Source organism: Varanus komodoensis, unplaced genomic scaffold, assembly GCF_004798865.1.
Source record: "Varanus komodoensis strain SLA01 unplaced genomic scaffold, ASM479886v1 scaffold100, whole genome shotgun sequence".
NCBI classification, from domain to species: Eukaryota; Metazoa; Chordata; class Lepidosauria; order Squamata; family Varanidae; genus Varanus; species Varanus komodoensis.
Window position 1 is genome coordinate 846,949 of NW_025335270.1, and position 22,220 is coordinate 869,168.

Here is a 22,220-nt window from a genome sequence, read left to right on the forward strand (position 1 = left end):
GATCACCTTCAGTGTTGTTTCTGTCTTCCAGGGTTTTAGCTATCCCACCCGGTTTTGTGTCATCTGCTAATGTGATCACCATCCCCTGCACTTCCTCCTCCAAGTCATGGATACCAACGCTGAAGAGCACTAGGCCCAGGACTGAACCCTGCAGTGCTCCACTTGTTACCTCTTCCCTGTTTCAGAAGGTGCCGCTGAGCACTCTCTGAGCCTGATTTTGTAGCCAGTTGTGGATCCATCCAATACTTGTTCCACCTAGTCCTCTTTTAGCTAGTTTGCTGATTAGGAGATCATGGGGCACTTTGTTATGAGCTTTGCTGGAGTCAAGGTAGATTATGAACACAGCATTCCCATAGTCCACCGAGGAAATTAACCAATCAAAAAATGAAATCGGAGTAATCAGGCAGGATTTGTTCTTGACAAATTCATGCTGGCTTCTAGTAATCGCTGCATTGTTTTGAAGCTGTTTGCAGATAGACGACTTCATAATTGGCTCCAGAATTTTCCCAGGGAGTGATGTCAGACTGCAGGCCTGTAGTTCCAGGTTCTTCTTTTTTTCCCTTTCTTGAAGTCCTCTGGCACTTCCCCTGCCATCCATGATTTCTCAAAGATCATAGACAGTGGTTCTGAGAGTTCTTCCACCAGCCCCTTGATGACTCTAGGATGGCTAATGAAAAGCTAAAGCACTGGATATTTTCCTGTGGCAATGGATCCCATCTAGAATGAATACAGTAAGAAATACTAAGCTATACCAGATTTATTTTACTTTGAAAAAGTGTATGTCCAGACAAGGCAGAAGATTGAATTAACACAACATAGCCTAAAATTGAACAAAATGACAACATTATAAATCATCCCTAAGAAAACATGAAAGTACATAGTGGATGGAATAGAGGAGAGCCTGGTGTGCACCCACTGGTCCTGCCCCCACCTGTTCTGCACACTGCGAGAGTGGACAGTACATGTGGCTTGGGACCCATTGCGTGGACGAACCTAGTCTGTTCACAAGTAATCTTATTCCCCTTTCATGTATTTACCTGTCCAAATATGCCGACTTGACTAAAATTCTAAAATTTCATGAACTTGAACCACATTAAGAAGTGGCTTGGAAAAATATTGCATTTCTTCAGTATTCCACTGCAACAATGAATCTAATCCAAGCAGATATATTCTAACAATAATCATCAATGCAGATGTGATTCATATTGATATGCTGCTTATATGTTTTTGAATTAAGATTCACACCTGAAGGACAGCTCTAAGCTTTACCCTATTGTAACAAGTTTGTTAATGTGAAAATAGTTTGGAAAGCTAACAGAATTACTTCCCCACCTCATCATCCTATTGATCCCCCATGCAAGTTTGCATGGCTGTAAGTCTTTCAGAATGTGGCTTACATGCTAGGTTGTATTTTATAAATACTATATTTTACAGATTTTATAGAGCCAGAAAACCTTTCAATATAGGAAGACATTTGTAGAGGAAACATATGCAGCAATAATAATTACTCTGCAAGTCAAATATCGGGCATGTCTCATGCCCCACATATTTACCTATAACCATTTCCAAAGCCATGGAAAACCTGACGAGTGAGTTTTCTGTAAGAAAAAATACAGAAAATGTTGGCACAAATAGTCAAGATGGAAACCTTCTTAGAGAACCACTGAAGGCCTTAATACAGCATCCCACCACATTTATATCTAATATTGCAGCGCTCTGCTGATAAACAGCATTAACCGCTCAGAGAGCTTTGGCTGCAGGGCAGTATAGAAAGGAAACAAACAGACATACATTGAATTGAAAGAAGTGGAACAGGCTGATGGGTGTGAATCTAGCGTGTGTGGGGGGGTGTGGGGGAGAAAACTGCATATATTTCCATACTTAGCTTTTAATTCAATTTAAAATATATGTAATCATCATCATGATGTTAATCTGACTTTTACTGATTCAGTAGAGACAAGCAGAGACGTGGCTCCAATTACCAAAAAAAAAAAAAAAATCAGTCTCCATTTATCTTCTTGCACATCTGCCCACTACAGAGCTGGTTTAGAATACATGATGAGGTCGTCCTTTGGTCCAAATGATTTAAATCTGGGGCTAAAACCATTCAAAGATTTGTTTGAACAAGAAATTCATATTTTCTTTGGACTAGTTGGAAGGAGACATAATTATAGTGTTGCAAATGTGATGCTCTGCTTAACAAGCTGTCAGCATTTCCACAGTAAACCTATATTTTCAGGGGGTTAAAACATTGCCAGATTTTTTTTTTAAGTGAGAGGGGGAGTAGGGAAAAAGGAAAGCCTTATGGGCTAAACCTTGGCATTTGTAGTTAATCTGGTAGGACTATTTGTTTTAAAAAAAACCTACATATTTATGGATAAAAGAATACCAGCACAAAATGAAAAAAGTAATTTGCAATAGATGCCTCTAAATGTTGATGCAGTAGTTTTCGGTTTGGGGTGGGGGGGTTGAGGGGAAGGGGTGGTGAATGGCAGTTCACTTCAAAAGTAGATTTAATTCTGATGAAATGGTTCCAGTCCACTATATTTTTAGGAGTGGCAGCATGATTATAACTGTGAGCCAGGAATATATGAGTTCCTATCCTAGCCACTACCTCCCTGTGTGGCCTTGGGCAATATGCTTAACTATGTAACATCTCGACCTACACAGTAGTTGGCTTAATTCCCTTCTGTGCTCTGCCGCACGTAAACAGCTCTGCTAGTCCATAATGGCTCCGCTCGTTCTGAGTTGGAACACCTCCTTGTTAAAAGTAGTTGAAACTGCCGTTGCTCGACTTGTGCCTGAAGCCTCAATTTAATGGGCACAGTAAAGGGCAGGCACAGATTGCACAATTATGGACCCACAGAATTGCCTTTGTAGTGATCAGGCTGCTGAACAAGGCAATTCAGGGAAATGAATCCTCTTTAGTGGCAACCACTCCCCTCCCACAAGTATGGTGGTGTGCTTGAGGGCTCTCCGTGGCTCTCTCCATGTCCCTTTTCCAGCTGCAAAAGTCAGCAATCGTCACTGGGTTGCTCCAGCGCCGAAGCTTTCATGGTGGCAGCACCGGCGGCAGCAACACAACAGCTCCAATAACGTGCAACAGAACCAGTGATGCCGCACGTGGGTTGCACCGCGCTCTGATTCCTGGGAGGCAGCAGCTCTCTCCTCCTCCTGCCGTGGTCACTCCACCCCTTTCCACCACAGAGGAAAGCAGCACAGCAGCAGCAGTGTCCCAGGAAGAGCTTGGGGATGGGCAGGCAGGAAGGAGGTGACTGCTCAATCCACAGAATCTCCCACCTCTCCATCTCCCATCCTGCCTACCACAAGCCAGGTCAGGTAGATCAGTGGACAGTCTCATCGGGCTGGAAAGCAAAGGAGGCGGGCCGAGGGGGGCGCTGGCACAGTGTGGGTTGGCCGGTAGACCTGATCGGGGCAGGTGACAGCCCCGCAGGACTGCACCCAAACCAACCTTGCTGCTGCTGCTGCTGCTGCTGCTGCCTTTAAAGTAGCCCCAGCAACATCTGTAAAAGATGTAAAAAGAAGAAATTAACGTCAAAGCTGCTACAATGCAAACACACCAAGGGTGCGATCCTAGGCAAGTTTAGACAGAAAAAAGGCATATAAATACAACCTGTGCCCCCTAAACTTGCAGGGGGCTGTGCCTTAATTGTGCTCAGCTAGAAGCATACCAAGCACTGATCTTATCAAAGCTCTTTCGACTTCCCTCAAAATTCCTTGGGTGTTTTCCCAAAACAGAGGAGTCCATATTTACAGTGAATTTGCTTTATCTGAACTATAATGGTAAGACTGCCCACAACTTTGGCTGTGGGGTAGTACAGAAATTAAATAAATAAATAGAGATTTGCAGCCCCTTCCTTATCTCAAAATTCTCCCAAAGTTTTTGCCAATACAAGAACCTCCAAATTCACATGAAAGTTCATTACAGGCAAAAAATGGTAATAAATTCCATATGCTTACTTTTATGTCTGTGGCCCTCACTTTCTGGGCCAGAGAACAAAGTGAGTGGGAATAACTTTCAGAGTTGCCTCTAGAATTTCTTTGACTGTTCACCTCAGGAGAAAACAAGCAGAAGGGAGCTGTTCCTCGGGAGCGCAGACTCCCATTCAGCTCGGTGGCTCAGAAGGTCTCAGAGTCTCTGGCAGGAAGTGGCACGACTGCAAGATATCTTGGAAAAGTGATGGAAGAGATATGATTACAGGCCTTGCACAGCACACATTGTGGTCGTGTGCTTGGATTTCACTCCATTCTTTTCATCATATAGGAATGCTTGCTTCTGTAGCTCGGCCTCGTTCTATTCATGGAAAACTCTCTCATCTGTTTCAATGGGGGAATGACAGAAATAAAAGCCAGTTCGGATTGACAAAGGCAATGTTATGAGAACCCTTCCCCCACAGGCTTCAGAAATAAAGACATTAGGGCAGCAGAAGCATTTTTACTGTTGACCTTTCTGTGGCTTTTAATGCTGGAAAGGGCTGTGCGGCTGTGAAGCGCAGAGACTTTAATTCACAGGCAGCTCATTGAAATCAGTGGAAAAAATTCCTCTGGTTTTAGTGAGTGCTGGATCAGGCCCCAGATGAATTTGACTGTTAATGTCTCAACCAAGGCTGCACAGTGCAGCAGTACATTTAAGGGATTAAGGCTGGAAATGAATGTGACACTCAGCTTAGAGAGGAGACTTCAGGGCAGTATTCTATTTTGCCCCTTCCTAGCAGAAAGAGCACTGCTGACCTCCTTCACTTTGCAATGAGGATTGCTTCCCATGTCTGTGCCTAGTTTAGGAATGGTTACTTCTTGTTGCATTAGCAATCCATTCCACTAGCACAGCAGCGCTATCGGAGGCACAATGGCAGCATAGGATACTGCCCCTTAGAAAGCAGTGTGAACTTAAAAAATGTTTATGTTAAGCCTAACACCACTCTGCCTGTTCACTCCTAAGTCAACTTACCTAAACCTTGAGCAAAAGCATTGCTAGACAGGACTTTTATTAAGATGCAGTTTGGCATTTTGCAGTCCCCGAACTGTGCACCCCACTGAGAATACTAGAAAAAATGGTATAACCCGATGAAGGAATGTCTAGGACCAAATCTGCACAGATGCACACCTTAACCAGGGTTCTTCTACCCTCTGTACAATATACACAAACCAGGCCATTGTGGATGTGGATTAGTTTTGGACACTGGCACTATCACAGTTGGTAACTTTGGTCGATGGATGCCATTCTCCGCTTCTATGCCCCCAAAACTCCCTTACTGGTAGGAAGTCTACAACAACCTTGCTGCAATCCAGTGGCACTCCTCCAGGGAACACCACCCTGGCTACCACGAATATTGAGGCCTATAAAATGACATCCCCCACAATGTTGGGCTACAAGCCATCAGAAATGTCGTCCTTGATGGTACTACAAGACATCCAGTTATCAAACTCTGCCGCTTTATACTAATAAACAATTATTAAAGCACCAGGGACAACATCTCTCTTCAGAATAATCGCACTGCATGGGAACTCACATGACTGTACACTGTGCCAACATTTCCATGTTTTACCCAGAAGAACACTTTTTCAACTTCTGTTCCCAAGCAGCTAAGCAAACCTGATGACATCTGGACCCACAAACAAGAGGCACTTGAGAAGCAGCACCCAGATTTCAATCATGTTCACTCATGATCAATATGAGTTTAGACCAGTCCATGCAGGAGATTCACTTTCCGGATACCACTGTGGGGTTTACATGCCCCAGCTACTGAATGGGCATGGAAGCACTACCCTATACGGGAAACCTGCTGACCACTACACATACCTACATATTTTCATGTGCAGGCCCCACCCAGAACTCACCGCAAATTCCACTGCCAACAGCCAGATTATGAAGTGCTACTGCAGCCACTTCATCAAGAGTTCTTTCATCTTCCGTAGGCCAGCAATGCCCTTCTGCATTCTGCACAGTCTGGCAGCCCAGTGTATATGCAAAAGCTAAAAAGAGAGAAAGCTGACATCAGAAATGTCAATATTCAAAAACCAGTGGGAGGACATTTCAGCTTTCCAGGACACTGCCACTGACATTAAGGCAACAATTCTCAAACAAAGGAACTTCAAAGAGAGACTGCAATCTGAAAACACTGAATTATAACTTCTCAAGAGGTTCAGTTTTATCACCTGTGGTTTGAATTGTGATGAGTTCTTGGTATACTGCATTTATCCATTAGCTTATCAAGGCAGGAGCCTTCTGCTATCAAAAACACACACTGTGAACAGTAATTTTCCTCTCATCTCTCTGTTTAAAGTTCATCCACCTCCAAACATGTATAGTCTTGCATCTCAGGCCAGTGCTTCATGCATCTGACTCAAGTCCACGAAGGCTTGGGAAATAATAAATAAGCTAATCCTTAAAGGTCTGCAAGACTCTTTCTTGTTTTTACTCTTCCAGATGACCAGAAGTCAGCAGATGCAGATGGGGGGGGCAGGGGGGGCAGGGGGGGAGGCCGGACCTAAACACCTAAACATAGAGGGGTATCACCTTTTTAGAAAGCACAGGAAGGAAAAGGGGTGGGGACGTAGCTTTATACGTCAGGGAAGGGATAGGATGCAGTGAGATAGAATGTAGCACAGAGGGGGATTCGGCAGAGGCAGTCTGGGTGAAACTTAGGGGTTTTGACAGGGAAAGAGACCTGACAGTGGGGGTATGTTATCGCCCTCCAGGTCAACTTGAGACCCTGGATGATGTCCTGACAGACCAGATTCTAAGGATATCTCAGGGGAGGGACACAGTAATTATGGGAGATTTCAATCTCTCGATATTAGTTGGGAGACTCACTTGGTGGTGACAGCCAGGTCACGTCACTTCCTAGAAGCTATTGAGAGAGGGTTTTTCACAGAGGGTCCAAGAGGCGACAAGGTGGGGGGACATCCTTGACTTGGTCTTGACCAACGGGGAAGAGTTGATTAATAAAGTACAGATTAGGGGAGTTCTGGATGCAAGTGATCACTCCATACTTTGCTTTGAGATCAGGGGAATGGGGACGTGCGGCAGGTCGAGCACTAGAAGCTGGGACTTCAAGAGGGCCAACTTTGGCCAACTGAAGGCCAGACTGGGAAAAGTCTCCTGGGATAGGTTACTGGAAGGCAAACAAGTTGAGAAGGGGTGGATGGCACTCAAAAGGGAGGTTTTGGAGGTGCAAGCCTTGACGATACCTATAATTAGTAAGGCGGGGAGGCGAAGGAGAGTGCCTCCATGGATGCAAAAGGAGGTGGTTAGAGGGATTAGAGGAAAGAGGAACCTCTGTAGGAAATGGGTACTGGGGCAAATAGACAAAAGGGTATACCGGGAGAAGGAGGTCCCTTGCAAAAGGATTCTTCGCAAGGCTAAGGCTGATTACGAACTGAGACTTGCCAAGAATATCAAGAGCAACGAAAAGGGCTTCTTTCAGCATGTAAATAGGAAAAGGAAGGGGAGACAAGTGGTGGGACCACGAAATAAGGAGGAAGGAGATCCAGTGACTGATATGAGGGAACAGGCACAGATGCTAAATGACTATTTTGCCTCTGTGTTCTCCCCAAAGCAGGACGGGGAGAGATCCACATAGGAGATTAGATGAGGCTGGGGACTTAGGGGCACAGATTAGAGTCACCCCCCTAGAGGTCGAGGGGCTACACAGAACATTGGATGTTACAAAGGTGGCAGGCCCTGATGGGTTACACCCAGGAGTACTTAGAGGGTTGGCAGGAGTTCTCCCGCACCCGCTGGCCTCCATTTTTGAGGCCTCATGGAGAACGAGTGAAATTCCAGAGGACTGGAGGGTGGCGTCAGTGGTCCCAATTTTCAAAAAGGGTAGTAGAAGGGACATGGAGAATTACAGACCAGTTAGCCTTATGTCCATTGTAGGAAAAAACAATGGAAAGGCTCATAATTGCAAATTGATGATAGATAGGGAAGGGAGACTGGCAGCCACACAACATGGTTTCTGGAAAAAAAAAGGCCTTCCAGAAAAACCTTATGGAATTCTACAATAAGGTTTCAAGTTGGCTAGATGGAGCGGATGCAGTGGATGTGGTTTACCTGGATTTCAGCAAGGCCTTTGACAAAGTGCCCCATGATATCCTGGTTGAGAAACTGAGGAGTTTTGGGATATACCAAAGCACTGTCCGGTGGATTAGGGCATGGTTGACTGACTGAAAGCAGAAGGTAACCATTAGCGGGGAATAATCGGGATGGCGGTCAGTAACAAGCGGGGTCCCCCAGGGCTCTGTCCTGGGGCCAATCCTCTTTAATCTCTTCATCAATGACATGGAAGAAGGGGTAAACAGTCTGCTGATCAAATTCGCAGATGATACTAAAACTGGAGCAGTGGCCACAACTGAGGAGCAGGTACTCCAGATGCAAAAGGATCTGGAGAGACTATGGAAGTGGGCAGGAGACAACAGGATGGCATTCAATGTGGATAAGTGCAAGGTCTTGCACTTGGGGCACAGGAATGGGTGTCCTAAGTACAGGTTTGGGGACAAGTGGCTGGAGAGCTGTACTTGTGAAAGGGACCTCGGGGTGCTGGTTGACTGCAGGCTGAACATGAGTCAGCAGCGTGATGAGGTGGTCAAGAGGGTGAACGCCACCCTTGGTTGCATAGCCAGAAGTGTGGCTTCTAGACTGGGAGAGGTATTACTACCATTCTATATGACTCTGGTATGCCTGCAACTGGAATATTATGCTCAGTTTTGGGCCCCTCATTACAGGAAGGATATAGCCAGGCTAGGGTCAGTGCAGTGTAGGGGCACAAGGGTGGTGGCCGGTTTGCAGGGGATGCCGTATGAGGCGAGACTGAGGGAACTGGGTCTCTTCAGCCTGGAGGAGACTCAGAGGGGATCTGTTGGTGACATACAGGTATGTGAGGGGGTGTCACACGGCGGTGGGTAGAGACTGTTCTCTCCTGCAGAGGAAGGCAGGATGCACTCCAACGGAGCAAAGCTCAGGGAACCCAGGTTCCATTTGGATGCCGGGAAGTACTTCCTGACAGTCAGGACCCCGAGGGTATGGAATGGGCTTCCACAGGAGGTTGTTGAGGCCCCATTGGTGAGGGTGTTCAAGCATAGGCTAGACATGCACATGGTGGGTGTGTCGTGAGCGGAGCCTCTAGAGTTGGGGGTCAGATTAGATGGCCTGGGAGAACCCTTCTGACTTGCTCTGTTTCTATGTTTCTATTTGCTGTTTGTTGCCAGTCACTGTTGACAATACTGGGGTAGATGGACTCTGGTTGATGCAATCTAGATGTCTTCATATATTCACCTAGATGGCTATGAAGAACTATATTCTCTTAATAAAGGACAATGGTGCGGTGAACTGTGAAATTGGGAGCACATTTTCTTTTTATATTAAAACATGATGAGCATCAGTTATTTTAGGAAGTAGCCCAAAAAATACTTCGGACAGATGCTAAATCTGCAGATGAATCCACAGGTTTATTTTATTGGGTGATTTGAGTTTTGCCAAATATTTGTAGTGTAAAGAAATCATAAAAAATTGCTGGTGGTCCTAGCCTGGTGGGTACTCATCACATATTTGAGAAGGTTGTACAAACTGTGCGAAGAATGTTTGATCTATTTGCTTAAAAACAAATTAAAGTCTTCAAGAGAAATAAATGAAGTATAGTCTATAGTAATACAGTTTCTCTTATCTTACACTAGGAATTTTTGCTCTAGGCTTTATTTGCTTTTAATTATCATAGCTTGGATTTCCTCTGCTAGATACATGGAGGTTTAGTCTATCTCTGTCTACCCTCTGTTTGGAAATAACTTTGGCACCTGTTAATTACTATTACTGCCAGTTATATATTTTTATGGCATGTACATTAATAGTCAGTTTATTTTAACAATTTTCTAAAAGGTAATCTGAGCTTGTCCCCTATTAAATTAGCAAATTTTTAAAAAATTATCTATGAAAAATAATGCATGCTTGTCTGAATCATGAATGGATACCTACCAAAGCTGTTTAATGGGCATACGGTGGATGACACGAGCAGGAGTTTTCCTGTAACCTTCCAAGTGAACCAGATCAGCCATCCTGTTTTAGCCAGTCTCCATCAGAGGAACTGGATGCCTTCCAACCACACTCTAACTAATGGGATGCGCATCTTTCACGTGTAACTCAAATACTCACCTACTCCTCAGAGGGAAATGCACACGTGTGCTATGGGGCTGATTTAACTGAAGCGATCCATTTTGCCATACTGGGGTGGATTGCTTTGTTGATCTGTTAGTTGTTGTTTTAAAGATAAAACAACTATAAAATTGAGGGTCTCTGATTTGCACTAAAACTGGTGCCAATGTCTGTGTTGGGAATGTGCACCGAAGCATCCTCTCGGTTTAGCATCCCCTGGGTTATCTACTATGGCATGCAGGACAGTGTCTTGCCAAGGGCGAAAGGTTCTTTTTGGATCCAGAGGCAATGTGCACACAGGTGAATTAAGGTCTAAAAATTTTTATTCTAAAACAGGCAAACAGACATAATAACATGAAAAAGGAAATACAATACCAAATACGCTGGCTTCCCTCTATCAGCCGTCAGAAGCCCCCCCCCCCCCCCCCGCAAACGACAAGGAGAAAGTCCCTAATTCTCGGCCAGCGTGTGTCACCCTCCTTGCTCGGCTAGATCTCACACTGGCACTCGCTCCGGGGTTGTGAGGCTTCTCTCCCTCCCCTAAATCTAAGAGTCCGAACAGTTAACTAGCCACATCTGCTGTTCCCGCGGAGCTAAGCTCCTCTCCGCTGTCTACTTTTCTGCATTCCAATGCTGTACCATCCTAATCAGCAAGCAACTGGAGGTGAGGCAGGAATAGAAGGCAATTGTGTTACATAACCTATCTCCTTGGTATACAATGTTGTTGTTGATAGTCGCGAAGTCGTGTCTGACCCATCGCGACCCCATGGACAACATTCCTCCAGGCCTTCCTGTCCTCCACCATCCCCCGGAGTCCACCCAAGCTCACACCAACTGCCCCAGTGACTCTATCTAGCCACCTCATCCTCTGCTGTCCCCTTCTTCTTTTGCCATCTATTGTTCCCAGCATTAGGCTCTTCTCCAGGGAGGCCTTCCTTCTCATTAGGTGGCCAAAGTATTTGAGTTTCATCTTCAGGATCTGGCCTTCTAAAGAGCAGTCAGGGTTGATTTCCTCTAGGACTGACTGATTTGATCGGTCCAAGGGACTTGCAGGAGTCTCCTCTAGCACCACAATTCAAAGGCCTCAATTCTTCGGCGCTCAGCCTTCCTTATGGTCCAGCTTTCATGGCCATACATTGCAAATGGGAAAACCATAGCCTTGACTATACGCACTTTTGTCGGCAGAGTGATGTCCCTGCTTTTTAGTATGCTGTCTAGATTTGCCATAGCTTTCCTCCCCAGGAGCAAGCGTCTTTTAATTTCTTGGCTGCAGTCCCCGTCTGCGGTGATCTCGGAGCCCAGGAAAATCAAATCTGTCACTACCTCTATTTCTTCCCCATCTACAATAGTCTTCTGGAAATTTTCCTCTACAGACAGAATTGCAGAATTCTGTTCCAGAGACATCAGAGACTGCTGAGCTGTCACTTCCTTTTTTTATTTTATTTTGCCTAATATTATGTTAATTGTGTAGCCTGCAGTTGAGATTTCCCCCTTTTTTCCTCAGGAGCAAGTATGCACAATCTCAATTGACATTAAGACCAGCAACGGAGGATTAAAGGTCCTCCTGATCCATTTGTTTCCCAAATGTTTCCCTGCCCCTTCTCCAGGATTTTAAAAAGGAAAAAAAGCCTCCATTGACACCAAAGGGAGTTACTCCATTTCCTTGTACCGTAACCTTTTCTGCACCTTATAAAGGCAACTTATATTTCACCTTTGGGTTGTGGTGACCAGAACAGTAAACAGTAGTCCTAGTACACTTGCACTATAGATGTGTATAAGAGAAGTATTTTTCAGTTCTAATTATGTCCTATTTGCCTTTAACACGGGAGGGTGCTTTGGAAAGCAAATCAGAAGGGAGTTTTAACCTTTGCCTCCCAGCTCATGACGATCCTGATCCCAAGTGGGGCTAGGAACAAGTAAAAAAGTCAGAGAATCTCAGCTACGCAATGCACAATTAATGTAAGGTGTAGTTTATCCCTTGCAATCTAACGTAAACAGTCCCTTAGGTTCAGGTGCTCAAACCTAGTCAAGCAATTGTTAATAGGGAGGTCTCCTCTTAGGAAATTTCTTGATGAACCAAGAAGCACAGGGCACTTCAAAGAATTCCTACTTCTTGGAAAAACCTTAATTAATAATTACCAGCAACCAAAAGATTTTGCTGGACTGGTTTGTATCTACTGTTTTCTTGGTCCCTTTTTATATGTCATAGAACTGGATCTGTGGGTATACTTAGGCTGGGTTTTCAATCATCTTCCATTTTTGTTGGGATTTCACAAGAGCCATTTGGGAGGAGTGGTGCTGAAATCCCAGCATCAAGGAATAGCTCTCCACTCTAAATCAATGGAGGTAATATGAACCAGTGGTAAATTTTTGTACATTTGAAGCTATGGACTGCTCTAGTTTGGTCCATTTGTCAATAGAATTATATAGTACATATACTGTACCAAGAAGTATACTTTGGAATTGCTTTCTTCTAATGATGCTTAAAGTCTTCTTCATCTACAATGTTACGTTGGGAGGATGGTTGATGTTATAGCTTTGACTAATGGGATTACTTTGAATTGTCTTTACTTGAGACATCAGCTTGGCTTTATGTCACTTAGAGTGCTGAATGATTTGGGGTAGTGGAGAGATCTGAGATGGAGAGAGGGGTACTATGAATTCTCTAAAGGCTAATACTTTTGCTCTAAAACCTGAAAGAATAGCAGCAGCAGCAGCACTGTTTGTATTTAAAGAATTCTGGTCTCAAAAATAAGGTAATATTTATATTATTTTGATGTTGTAATTGTATTGGAGGAGTGTTTTAAATGATCCTCCCCATCACCTGCCCTGAGGATTCATGTCCAGCTTGGAAGTGGTTTAAATCTGGGAATTAAGCGTATCTCACAGAGTGTGCTAGGCTGTTTCAAGTAGCAGTTTCCTTTTTCTAAGCAGTCACACAGGGCCCGTGCTGGATTAAAAGAGCGCTGACTAACAACTTGCTGATTTTTGCACACTATGCCAGTGTAGTGCAGTGGTTAAGAGTGCAGGACCGGAACTCAGGAGATCTGGGTTCTAGTCCCCACTCAGCTCACTGGGCAACTCTGGGGCAGTCACAGGCTCTCAGTCCAACCTACTTCACAGGGTTGTTGTGAGGATGAGGTTGAGAAGAGGAGGCAAATGATGTAAGCCACCTTGAGTTCCTTGAAAGGAAAAAAGGTAGGATATAAGTATAATAAATAAATACATTTTGGGATTGAAAGCTGCTTTTCAAGTGGTCAGATGTATATATGGGTGATTTGCATAAGCCCTATTTATTTATTTATCTGTCAGATTTTGAACTCCCCATTAGCCATGCGGCTCCCTGGGTGGGTCACAGCAATAAATGTATGATGGCAAGGCACTACTGTTTGAAGTGAGAAATGATTGGGACAGCTGGGTGGGGCAAATAGATGAGAAATTGTTGGGCTGTGATTGCATCACTGTATGAATTTAGATATAGGCTTTCCTATCTGGCTCACTAGACAGGATGTTGACTATAGCAGAAAATACTAATGGCCAAGATGGACTTGGTATCTGATTTGTGTCCAGAGTGCCACATGTTCTCTCACGCTGCCCAACATTTCCCTGGGATACCAGCAGAACAGTCTGAGCACCAACATAAGCAGACCGTTCTGGATCAGGCAGCGGGCCCACCCCGCCCAGCATGCTGCTCCCACCACGGCCAACTGGCTCCCTCTGGAAGCCCCTAAGCCGGGCATGAATGTAGCAGCACCCTCCAGGGCGAGTTCCCCAACAGACTGCCTCTGACGTGGGAGATTGCATGTAGCCAGAAGGGCTGGGAGCCGCTGTGCACTTTCCCCTCCATGAACTCAAAACTGGCCTTGCCATGCGCACCTCTCGCCCCCGTCCCCTCACCAGCCCGTGCCCTCCACCAGCGCCTTTCAACTGGCCCCCTGTTGAAAAAGTTTGAGAACCCCTGGTATAGAAGGTGCATGTGCCATATTTTTGTTAGATCAGCAATTTCACATTTGTGTATAATATCCTATTAAACTGAAACTCAGTCCAGACCAGATGGAGGTTCTGTTGGTGGGCAGTCCACTTGTCCAGCTGGGAAATTTTCAACCAGACTTGGACAGGGTTGTGCTCCCCGTAAAGGATAAGGTTCATAGCTTAGGGATGCTCCTGGATCCTGAGCTTTCACTTGTCTCTCAGGTGGCCCCGGTGGCCAGGAGCACCTCCTATCAGCTTACGCTGATTTTTCAGCTATGCGCCTACTTGGACAAGCAGAGCTTTGCCACAGTTATCCGCACGCTGGTGACCTCTCGCCTGGATTACTGTAATGCATTCTATGCTGGGCTGTCCAGACTCTTCGATTAATCCAAAACAGAGCAGTGCAGTTACTAACTAGGACTGGTCCTAGAGAGCACATCCACAGTCCTCTGCCAACTGCATTGGCTGCCTGTCATTGCCCAGGCCCAATTCAAAGTGCTTGTGCTAGGATACAAAGCCCTGAATGGCTTGGGACCAGGATATCTAAAGGAACGCCTGTTTCCATATATTCCTATGAGACCACTCGCATCATCGATGAAGGTCCTCCTTCATGACCCCTGCCCCCATTGAGGGGAGACTTGGCAAGGAAATGGGCCTTCTCTATCGTCGCAGCCCCCCTTTAGAATTCCCTTCAAGGGAGGTGCAACTGGGACCCTCTTTATCTTGCTTTCGGTGCCAAGATAAGTCTTTTTTATTTAGTATCTCCTTTTAGATTTGACTATTGGTTTGCTCCTGGGTTTTTTGTTTGTTTGTTTTATTAGTTGTTGTTATTGGTTATATTGTGTTTAGTGTCCTGCTGTTTCCTATTTATATGGTTGTATTTATATTGTATTTTAATTCTATTATGTTTTATGGTTGTTTTTTATTTGTTCGTTCGTTCGTTCGTTCGTTCGTTCGTTCGTTCTATCTATCTATCTATCTATCTATCTATCTATCTATAGATATAGATATCACGGTGAGCCACCCAGAGAGCCTCTGACTATGGGGCAGCATACAAATGCAATAAATAAATAAATAAATAAATATGCTCTCTTAACATATGAAGAGGCCATTTGTTGAACTGCATTTATGTCAGCTGATTTCAAGAAGAGCCTTCTACCTCTAGCTGTTTTTCTGAAAACAAGGGAGGTACACCCCTTGCACATGTTGAGGGAAGTGTGTCCTTAAGTGAGGGCCGTAACTACCATTCACAATCCTCTGCTTCCAATTCACAACATGATGAACCCAAAGAATACAAAAACGCATCTGTTTATTGGGAATAGGTTAAGCTGCCTATTCAGAAAGAAACATTTTAACCAAGAATCCTTCATGTGGTCTTCAATTAAAACAGGATTTCTTTTTTCTGAACCTGTGGGTAGTAGGCTTAATGAATTATGGCTTTTACATACAGCTGTTTTATCTCAGGATGTAAAGGCACTTTACAAACACTGCCGAGCCTGACTGATGTGTATCCACTGTGCGACAACCGCCTCTGGGGCAGCAGCATGCAGCTGCCGTTTGGGCTGGCACCACCCGAGGCGAATGCCTTTCGCCCTCCTGGGATAAGCATGGAAGGCAGCGAAGTGCAAGCGAGGTGGGTTTCATGTACTTAGCTTCTCCCTATAAAGAAAAGAAATTATGTGACCCTCTTTGGTTATTTATTTAAATAGCACATAGCATAACATATTAAAAATATCAAAGGCTCTTTCAGGCTCCATGTCAACAGTATGAATCTAACGTGGGCCAACCGTGTCTGAATGGCCCTGACTAATATAGGCTGTCCGACAGCCTGAATCAAATGACTTTGGAAATCTCAGCCACCCAGATGGGTGCTGGCACTTTGGAGGGCCTGTCTTACCACGGTGGATTGGTTTTTAATAAAAGAAGCTATAGAAAATTGTATCTGCTCCTCGGGTGGCAGTGAAAACTTAGGCTTACAAGCTAGTCAGCAACCTATGCCTAGGTAGCGTTTGTCAACCTGCAGTGGAATCTACAAAACCTCTTTGAGCCATTTCCTCAATTCTTTCTCCATGTCTTCCCCCTTTACTGTGGAAATGTGAATGAGTGGTGTCTGTGGCATAATTCACAGACTCTACTGATTCATTGTAGGCCTGGTGGAGTGCAAGGAATGGTTGCTTGTGTGACATCTTGTGCTCTGTAGAACTTTTCTCACTCCTTGTATATTTAGAGAGCATTTAGAGAAGTGGTCAGAATGTATGCATTTGCATGAATTTATACATCGGAAAAATATGCATTATTAAAATCAGGACTAGAGGCATGTGACAAGATCAGTACTCTAGAGGAGCCAAAGAAATTTTGCTGAGTTGGACATAGGACTTCTGCTAATTCCTGACTGTTTGACTACATCCATATCTAAAGCACAAACAGGTCTGGGAAGGCCGCTGTATTTTCCAGAGTTGTATATCAGTGGCTACCACTGATTCACCGATGACAAAATCAGTGAAATAAGTTTAGTTCCATCTCAGAAAATCATAGGTTATGTTGCCTTGTATGTATTCTAAATTTATTTCTACATATTTTTGATAAAGCAGATTACCTTTCCCTCATTTTGACTCTGCATAATTAGGAGAACTGTTCAGAAAATACCCAGCAAAACTTTAAAAAAAAGACAACTCAGAAGATTTTATTTCTGCTAAGAATAGTTCTGTTGGGAACAGCTGTTTAAAAAGTTTGTACAAACTTCTTGTTAGGGAATTTTATTTGATATTAAGCAGGCTGAGCATATGATAAAGTTACAAACAGATATCAATCTATTCATTTTTTTTTTCACTATTTAAAAATGTCTTATATTGGTTTAAAAAACCCACTTTTTTCTTTGAGAGATACCGTGTAGTTCAGCTGCCTAGAATGGCAAGAGACATTCCACCTCTGCGTGCTCTATCATTTCTCTCTCAGGAACATCATTCTTCAGAGAGAAACCATAGAGATTACTAGGCCAGAATGGCAAAATGTGCGTTTCTGGCACCTGAAAGGAAACAAAGGCACAACTGGAGCAGAATGGACAGGGGTGTGACACAGTTGGGCATCTCATCTGTGGGCCACACAGGAGATTGCTGTGGGCTGCTGATGTGTTCACCCCTGTACTGAAGGCTCTGGAAAATGTATGTGTGTGCTGTAAAAAGGATAACGTTCACAGCAGGAACTGTTCTACTTGCATTTGCAGTTCTTACTTTGTGGCTGTGACATGATATGGTTGATGTCTGGCGAGTGGCACGGCCTGAGGGCTGGCAAGCACATGCCACAGCCAAGTTGGTGGGCTAATATCACTCTACTGCCTGGGCCTTATAAGCCTGCCTGGCCATCCAACTAACAGCCATATTATCTGTGGCGCTGTGAAGGGAAGGCTTGACTTCTCACTTCCCCGTATGACACAGTGAACAGGGAAAATATTTGTCTTCAAGGAATGATCCTCTTGTTTTTCACTGATTATGTTTTATTTATCAACTGATGCAGGGCAACTTCCATTTTTTTTGCCTCCAAAGACAACACTTGTTTTCTCATAAAGCCAAGGGCTGAGCTCATTCATCTGTTGACTCACTGATGGGCTTCAGAGAGCTGCAGCTCACTTCTCCCCTCAATCAGGCCATCTCCCCTCACAATCTGCATGGTGTCCTGACTTTTTCTGACCCTGGGAATGCTACTGTTCTTGAGTTTGCAAGGAATACCCAGCTGGATGAGTTCCTGAAGCACAGGACTTTTTATAGGCAAACTGTTATCTTATGATAGCTCTGTTTTATTCTCTGTTTTTTCAAGAGAGGCGATTCTTTCTGGCACGTTGCATTCCTGTGCTGCCAAAAGGCTTCTCCTCTACTCCTCTTCGGGCAATCTAGTAAAGCAGGGTAAAGGAGAAACCAAATGTCTTATATTGGAGCCAGACTTAGTGGGATGCATGCACTGAGTGCCCTTATAAATTATATGTAAGTTTCATCTCTCTCCTTCCTGCATTATTGAGCAAGTTTTCCTTGCCTATTTTAATAAAGACAAGGTTACTTTGGGAGATGTACTCAAAACAGCAACCAGTCTAGATGTTGCATGAAGTCCCTGGTACATATTTGCACCTGCTATTTCTTAAGTTGATCTCGTTTCCTATGTATGTAGTGCAACGGGAGCAATGCTGGCCTTTAATCAGCCAGCTAATTGCTGATATGTGACTAAGAGTCCAAGAATCAGCAGCAGTAATAGGCTTTCCACAGACATAAAGGCAAACTCAAGCCTAGACTTTATGAGCAATCACAGTCTCACCCCATGTCCCACAAAACATACTTTCACCTTTTAATAACTAGTCCCTTCTCTCTCTCTCTGTTGATTATTGGTGGAACTCAAAACCAAGTTCTGAACATGCTTTTCCTTTTGGAAAAAAATCTCTCCAGTTTGACCTCAGCTCTATGGATCTCTCTTATGTCTCACTTTATAGACCAACTTTCCATTGAATAAATGAACAGAAACTATTCCAAAACATTTCCATGTTGAGTCATTGATTTTCTTTCAGATGGTTTCCACTACTGTTCCAAGTAGGTACAATAATGATGAGAACTCAAGCAGTCACTGAAAATGGAGTTGTCTTTTCATTCTTGCTTCACAGGCTGAGCCAAATCACATGTTGGACTCATATGCCATCGTATCTTTAGGCAACTTGGTTTTTATCTTATCCTTCTAGAAAGATTTCCTAAGTGCAGCAATGATCTGCATGCCCGAGGGTATAATTCAGATGGGATTATAAAGTGGGATGTTGTCTTGAGCTGAAATACGCTTTCCATAAAGCAACAGCAGGTCACCTTGCGCAAGATAATTTGAAAAAGATTGGGTTTTTAATGGACTTGAATATCTTCATTTAGAAGGAATCACCTCCAGCTACACTGTGGTAAAGGAAATCAATCATATGCGTAGGACAGGTGTGCTACAGCAAGCAGCATTCTTGTGGTTCATGCATAATCCATGTGCAATTGGGCAGACGGCTATAGTCCCGTGAAGGCAAAATTTGCTCTTACAGCAGGACACTGGCTTCACAAGACCAGATTTCCCTTGCAGGGCTCATGCAAGAGTTGGAGGCACCTGCAGGGGAAAATCAGTGGCACAATCTCCTCCTTTCACTGGCTCTTTTGCTTTTCCTTCAGGAATCTGATTGGAAATTGTGAAAACCCCAGCCAGAAGGAGGAGTAGCAGATTTGTGCTAGCAGAACAAGAAAAAACTCTCTCAGGAAGACTTGCCGGGTGGGTTTTGTATCATCTTTTCTGGGCACAGAAGGAAACCCTGTTCCTTTCCTGTTGCTGCTCAGTCAAGATGGTCTATATTCCCTCTTGGATATAGCTTGATTTTTGGTCTGCCTTTTGAATAAACTGACCTTCTCTGCCTCTTGTGCTGCAGAACGATATGAAAGACTATATATATAATGCCGGGGATTACAATCTAGATTAGAAGATCCTGTCTTAGAGAAGGATATTGGACTACACAGTCATCTCCAGACCCATGGTTCTTATTTTTACTGTATAATAAAGGGACAGTGACATGAGTTTTTTGTTATTATCATCACATAATTGAATAGATCTGCACAAGACCTGACACTAACCTGCAGTCCCATTTGTTTGCTTGCCATAAACATTTCATCTTTGTGAATTGCCCCCTCCAGGCACGCAGCAAGCAGCAATAATAACCAAAGAGGAAGTTTTTTGAGTTTTTGATGGGTTTTTGAGATCAAAGGGAAAGGGAAAGATCAGGAAAGGGAAAGGGAAAAAGGGGGGAGGGGGAAGGCAACACTGGATAATTGAATTACCCTAGTGTTATAAAATATAATTAAATGATGATTTGTTACCTTTCAGTGGTATCCCACAGGTAGTCTCCCTCACTCTGTCTAATGTAATGTCTAAGCGGTACTAAATATTTAAACTGCTTAAAAAAACCCTACTACAAAGCACCAATTTATACAACTCCTTTGCTTTGCATATATTTAGCTTTACGGAGTGAGCTCAGTTCTTCATTTGAATACCTGCAGAGTTGTAGAACCATGAATGGTAATACTACATAGATCCATACTCCCCTAGACAGCAAGATATGCAGAAGAATATGCTGTAGAAGAGGGTGAATTTTATTTATTATCTTTACGGAACTTACATGCCTTCTGTGCTGAAACAGTATGTGTGTGTTTTACAAAACTCTGAATACATTAATTATTACTCTCAATATAGTAATCCACAAGAGGTCCCAACTCCCAAGCTTTTCTCCAAGGGATCCTTGCTGCCAGAGCTTAGTTGTTGCTATGATAAGATCACAGCTGTAGGTGAATTGACTTTGGGCTTGATAAAATTAATGATGCAGGCAGACCAAAACATTAACTCCCATCAGAAGTCTGTTTTTAGTGAAGGATGAACTAAATCCGATAGCCTGTGTGGTCCACTGGACAGAATGTAGAACATGGACTGAAAACCAGGAACTCCAAATGAGTTGCTTGGGGCTTAATAGCTTTGCATTAATTGCAATTCAATTACCTCTCTGCTTCTCTGGGGGCTCAGAAGACCAACTCTGCGGCTTCCTCTCTCCCTCATATGGATGTGACCCAAAGATGGGTGCGACATACTGGGGCAGCAAGATATGTCTGTATTGTACATCTACAATATATATGATGTACACCCATGGAGCACCACAGCAAGAACGTGTTTTTCACTGTCCTCCTCCTGGGCAATGTATCCTTAGGGAAGTGAGAGAGAGAACTGTATCCTGGGGAGATGTTGCCATCCTCTTTAGAAAACTGCAATTCTTGCAGGCTACGAACCTCAAACTAAAAGGAGGACATGAATACAGTCATCAGTTTTTCCAGGGTCTAATGTTTCATTCAGGGGGAATATCTGTCCCAGGATGGGATATACCTCTGAATTTTTATTTCCAGTCAGCCAGTGGGATCAGCATCTGTTTCTTGGCTGATAGTACATGGTTATTGTTATAATTTTTCTTACAGACTCAGAACCTTGCACCCCGGACACTCCCTCTGCCACTGCCTCACCATCATCTTCTGAAGATCCTGCAGCTCTTACAGCTCCTCCCTCACCGTCCCCTCCCTACGGCTGTGAGGCCTCCATATTTTCACCACCTCTGTCCACCTGCACCATGGCCTTGAATCCTGAAATGCCACCACGAACATCAGCTTCTCCCATTCTGAACCCATCATCATCTACCTCCACCTCCTCCCTGCATCCTGGGCTTCCTCCTGCTGGACCACCAGCAGCTTCTGCTTCATCTACTCAGCCTAGCATTTATTTGCCTGTGGGGGCAGCCATTTCACCTGGGCATGCGTCCCACCTTATTGACTGGCTGCCATACCTTTCCTCAGTGATGGCCACCACAAAGCAGGGGAAGGAGGAAGAGCAGCCATCCACAGGGACTGCCTTGGCAGAGCACATGAAGAGGTGTTCAAGCACATACCTGCCTGTACTTAGCGAAGGGGAAACTGTTCAAGCAGGGTTCATCAAGCAGCAGCCTCCTGAATCTGTTTGCTCTCCACCACCATTTCCGGACATTTCCCCACATTCTGAACAAGTCCCTGCAACTCTAGGGGACATACTGGCAGAGCTGAAGACTATGAACAACCACCTTTCTGTCATAGCCAGGGCTCTTAGCAACCTTGCGTCTTCCTTAGCATCATCTCAGCAGGATTCCACAAACACTCCAGCCTTGTAAGAGAGGAACTCCACAGCTTTTCATTTAACAGAATCTTCTCCAGAGTTTATTGGGAAAACAGTTAATGCTGGTGAGAGAGTATGGAAGAGTATGGATACAATTACAGACACAGTGATCCTGGTGATGAGAACTTTCTGATGATTCGCCTTACCCTTGACAAGGGAAGGGCTGTGTTGACTTCCCAGACTTTTTCCCTTCTGTTTCAGCACAAATTTATATGGCATCTATAAAGTTATTTGTATCTATACTATGTAATATTTCTCTTTCTTCATATATTTGTAGTGTTCGAGAGACATAGCATGTCATGACAGGTTACATTTGGATAGATTCCAGATTAGATGTAGAGATTAA

General features: G+C 44.1%; 1 protein-coding gene across 1 annotated transcript in view; it reads left to right on the forward strand.

The window, feature by feature from the left end:
- Nucleotides 1-21,914, forward strand: part of RUNX2 (RUNX family transcription factor 2) — a 287,798-nt gene extending 265,884 nt beyond the window's left edge. Inside the window, exon 6 of the mRNA XM_044419211.1 lies at nucleotides 21,151-21,914. Within this exon, the coding sequence (XP_044275146.1) occupies nucleotides 21,151-21,869 (719 nt within the window). The 3' untranslated portion in view covers nucleotides 21,870-21,914. The remainder of the gene's footprint in view (nucleotides 1-21,150) is intronic.
- The last annotated feature ends 306 nt before the right edge of the window (nucleotides 21,915-22,220 follow it).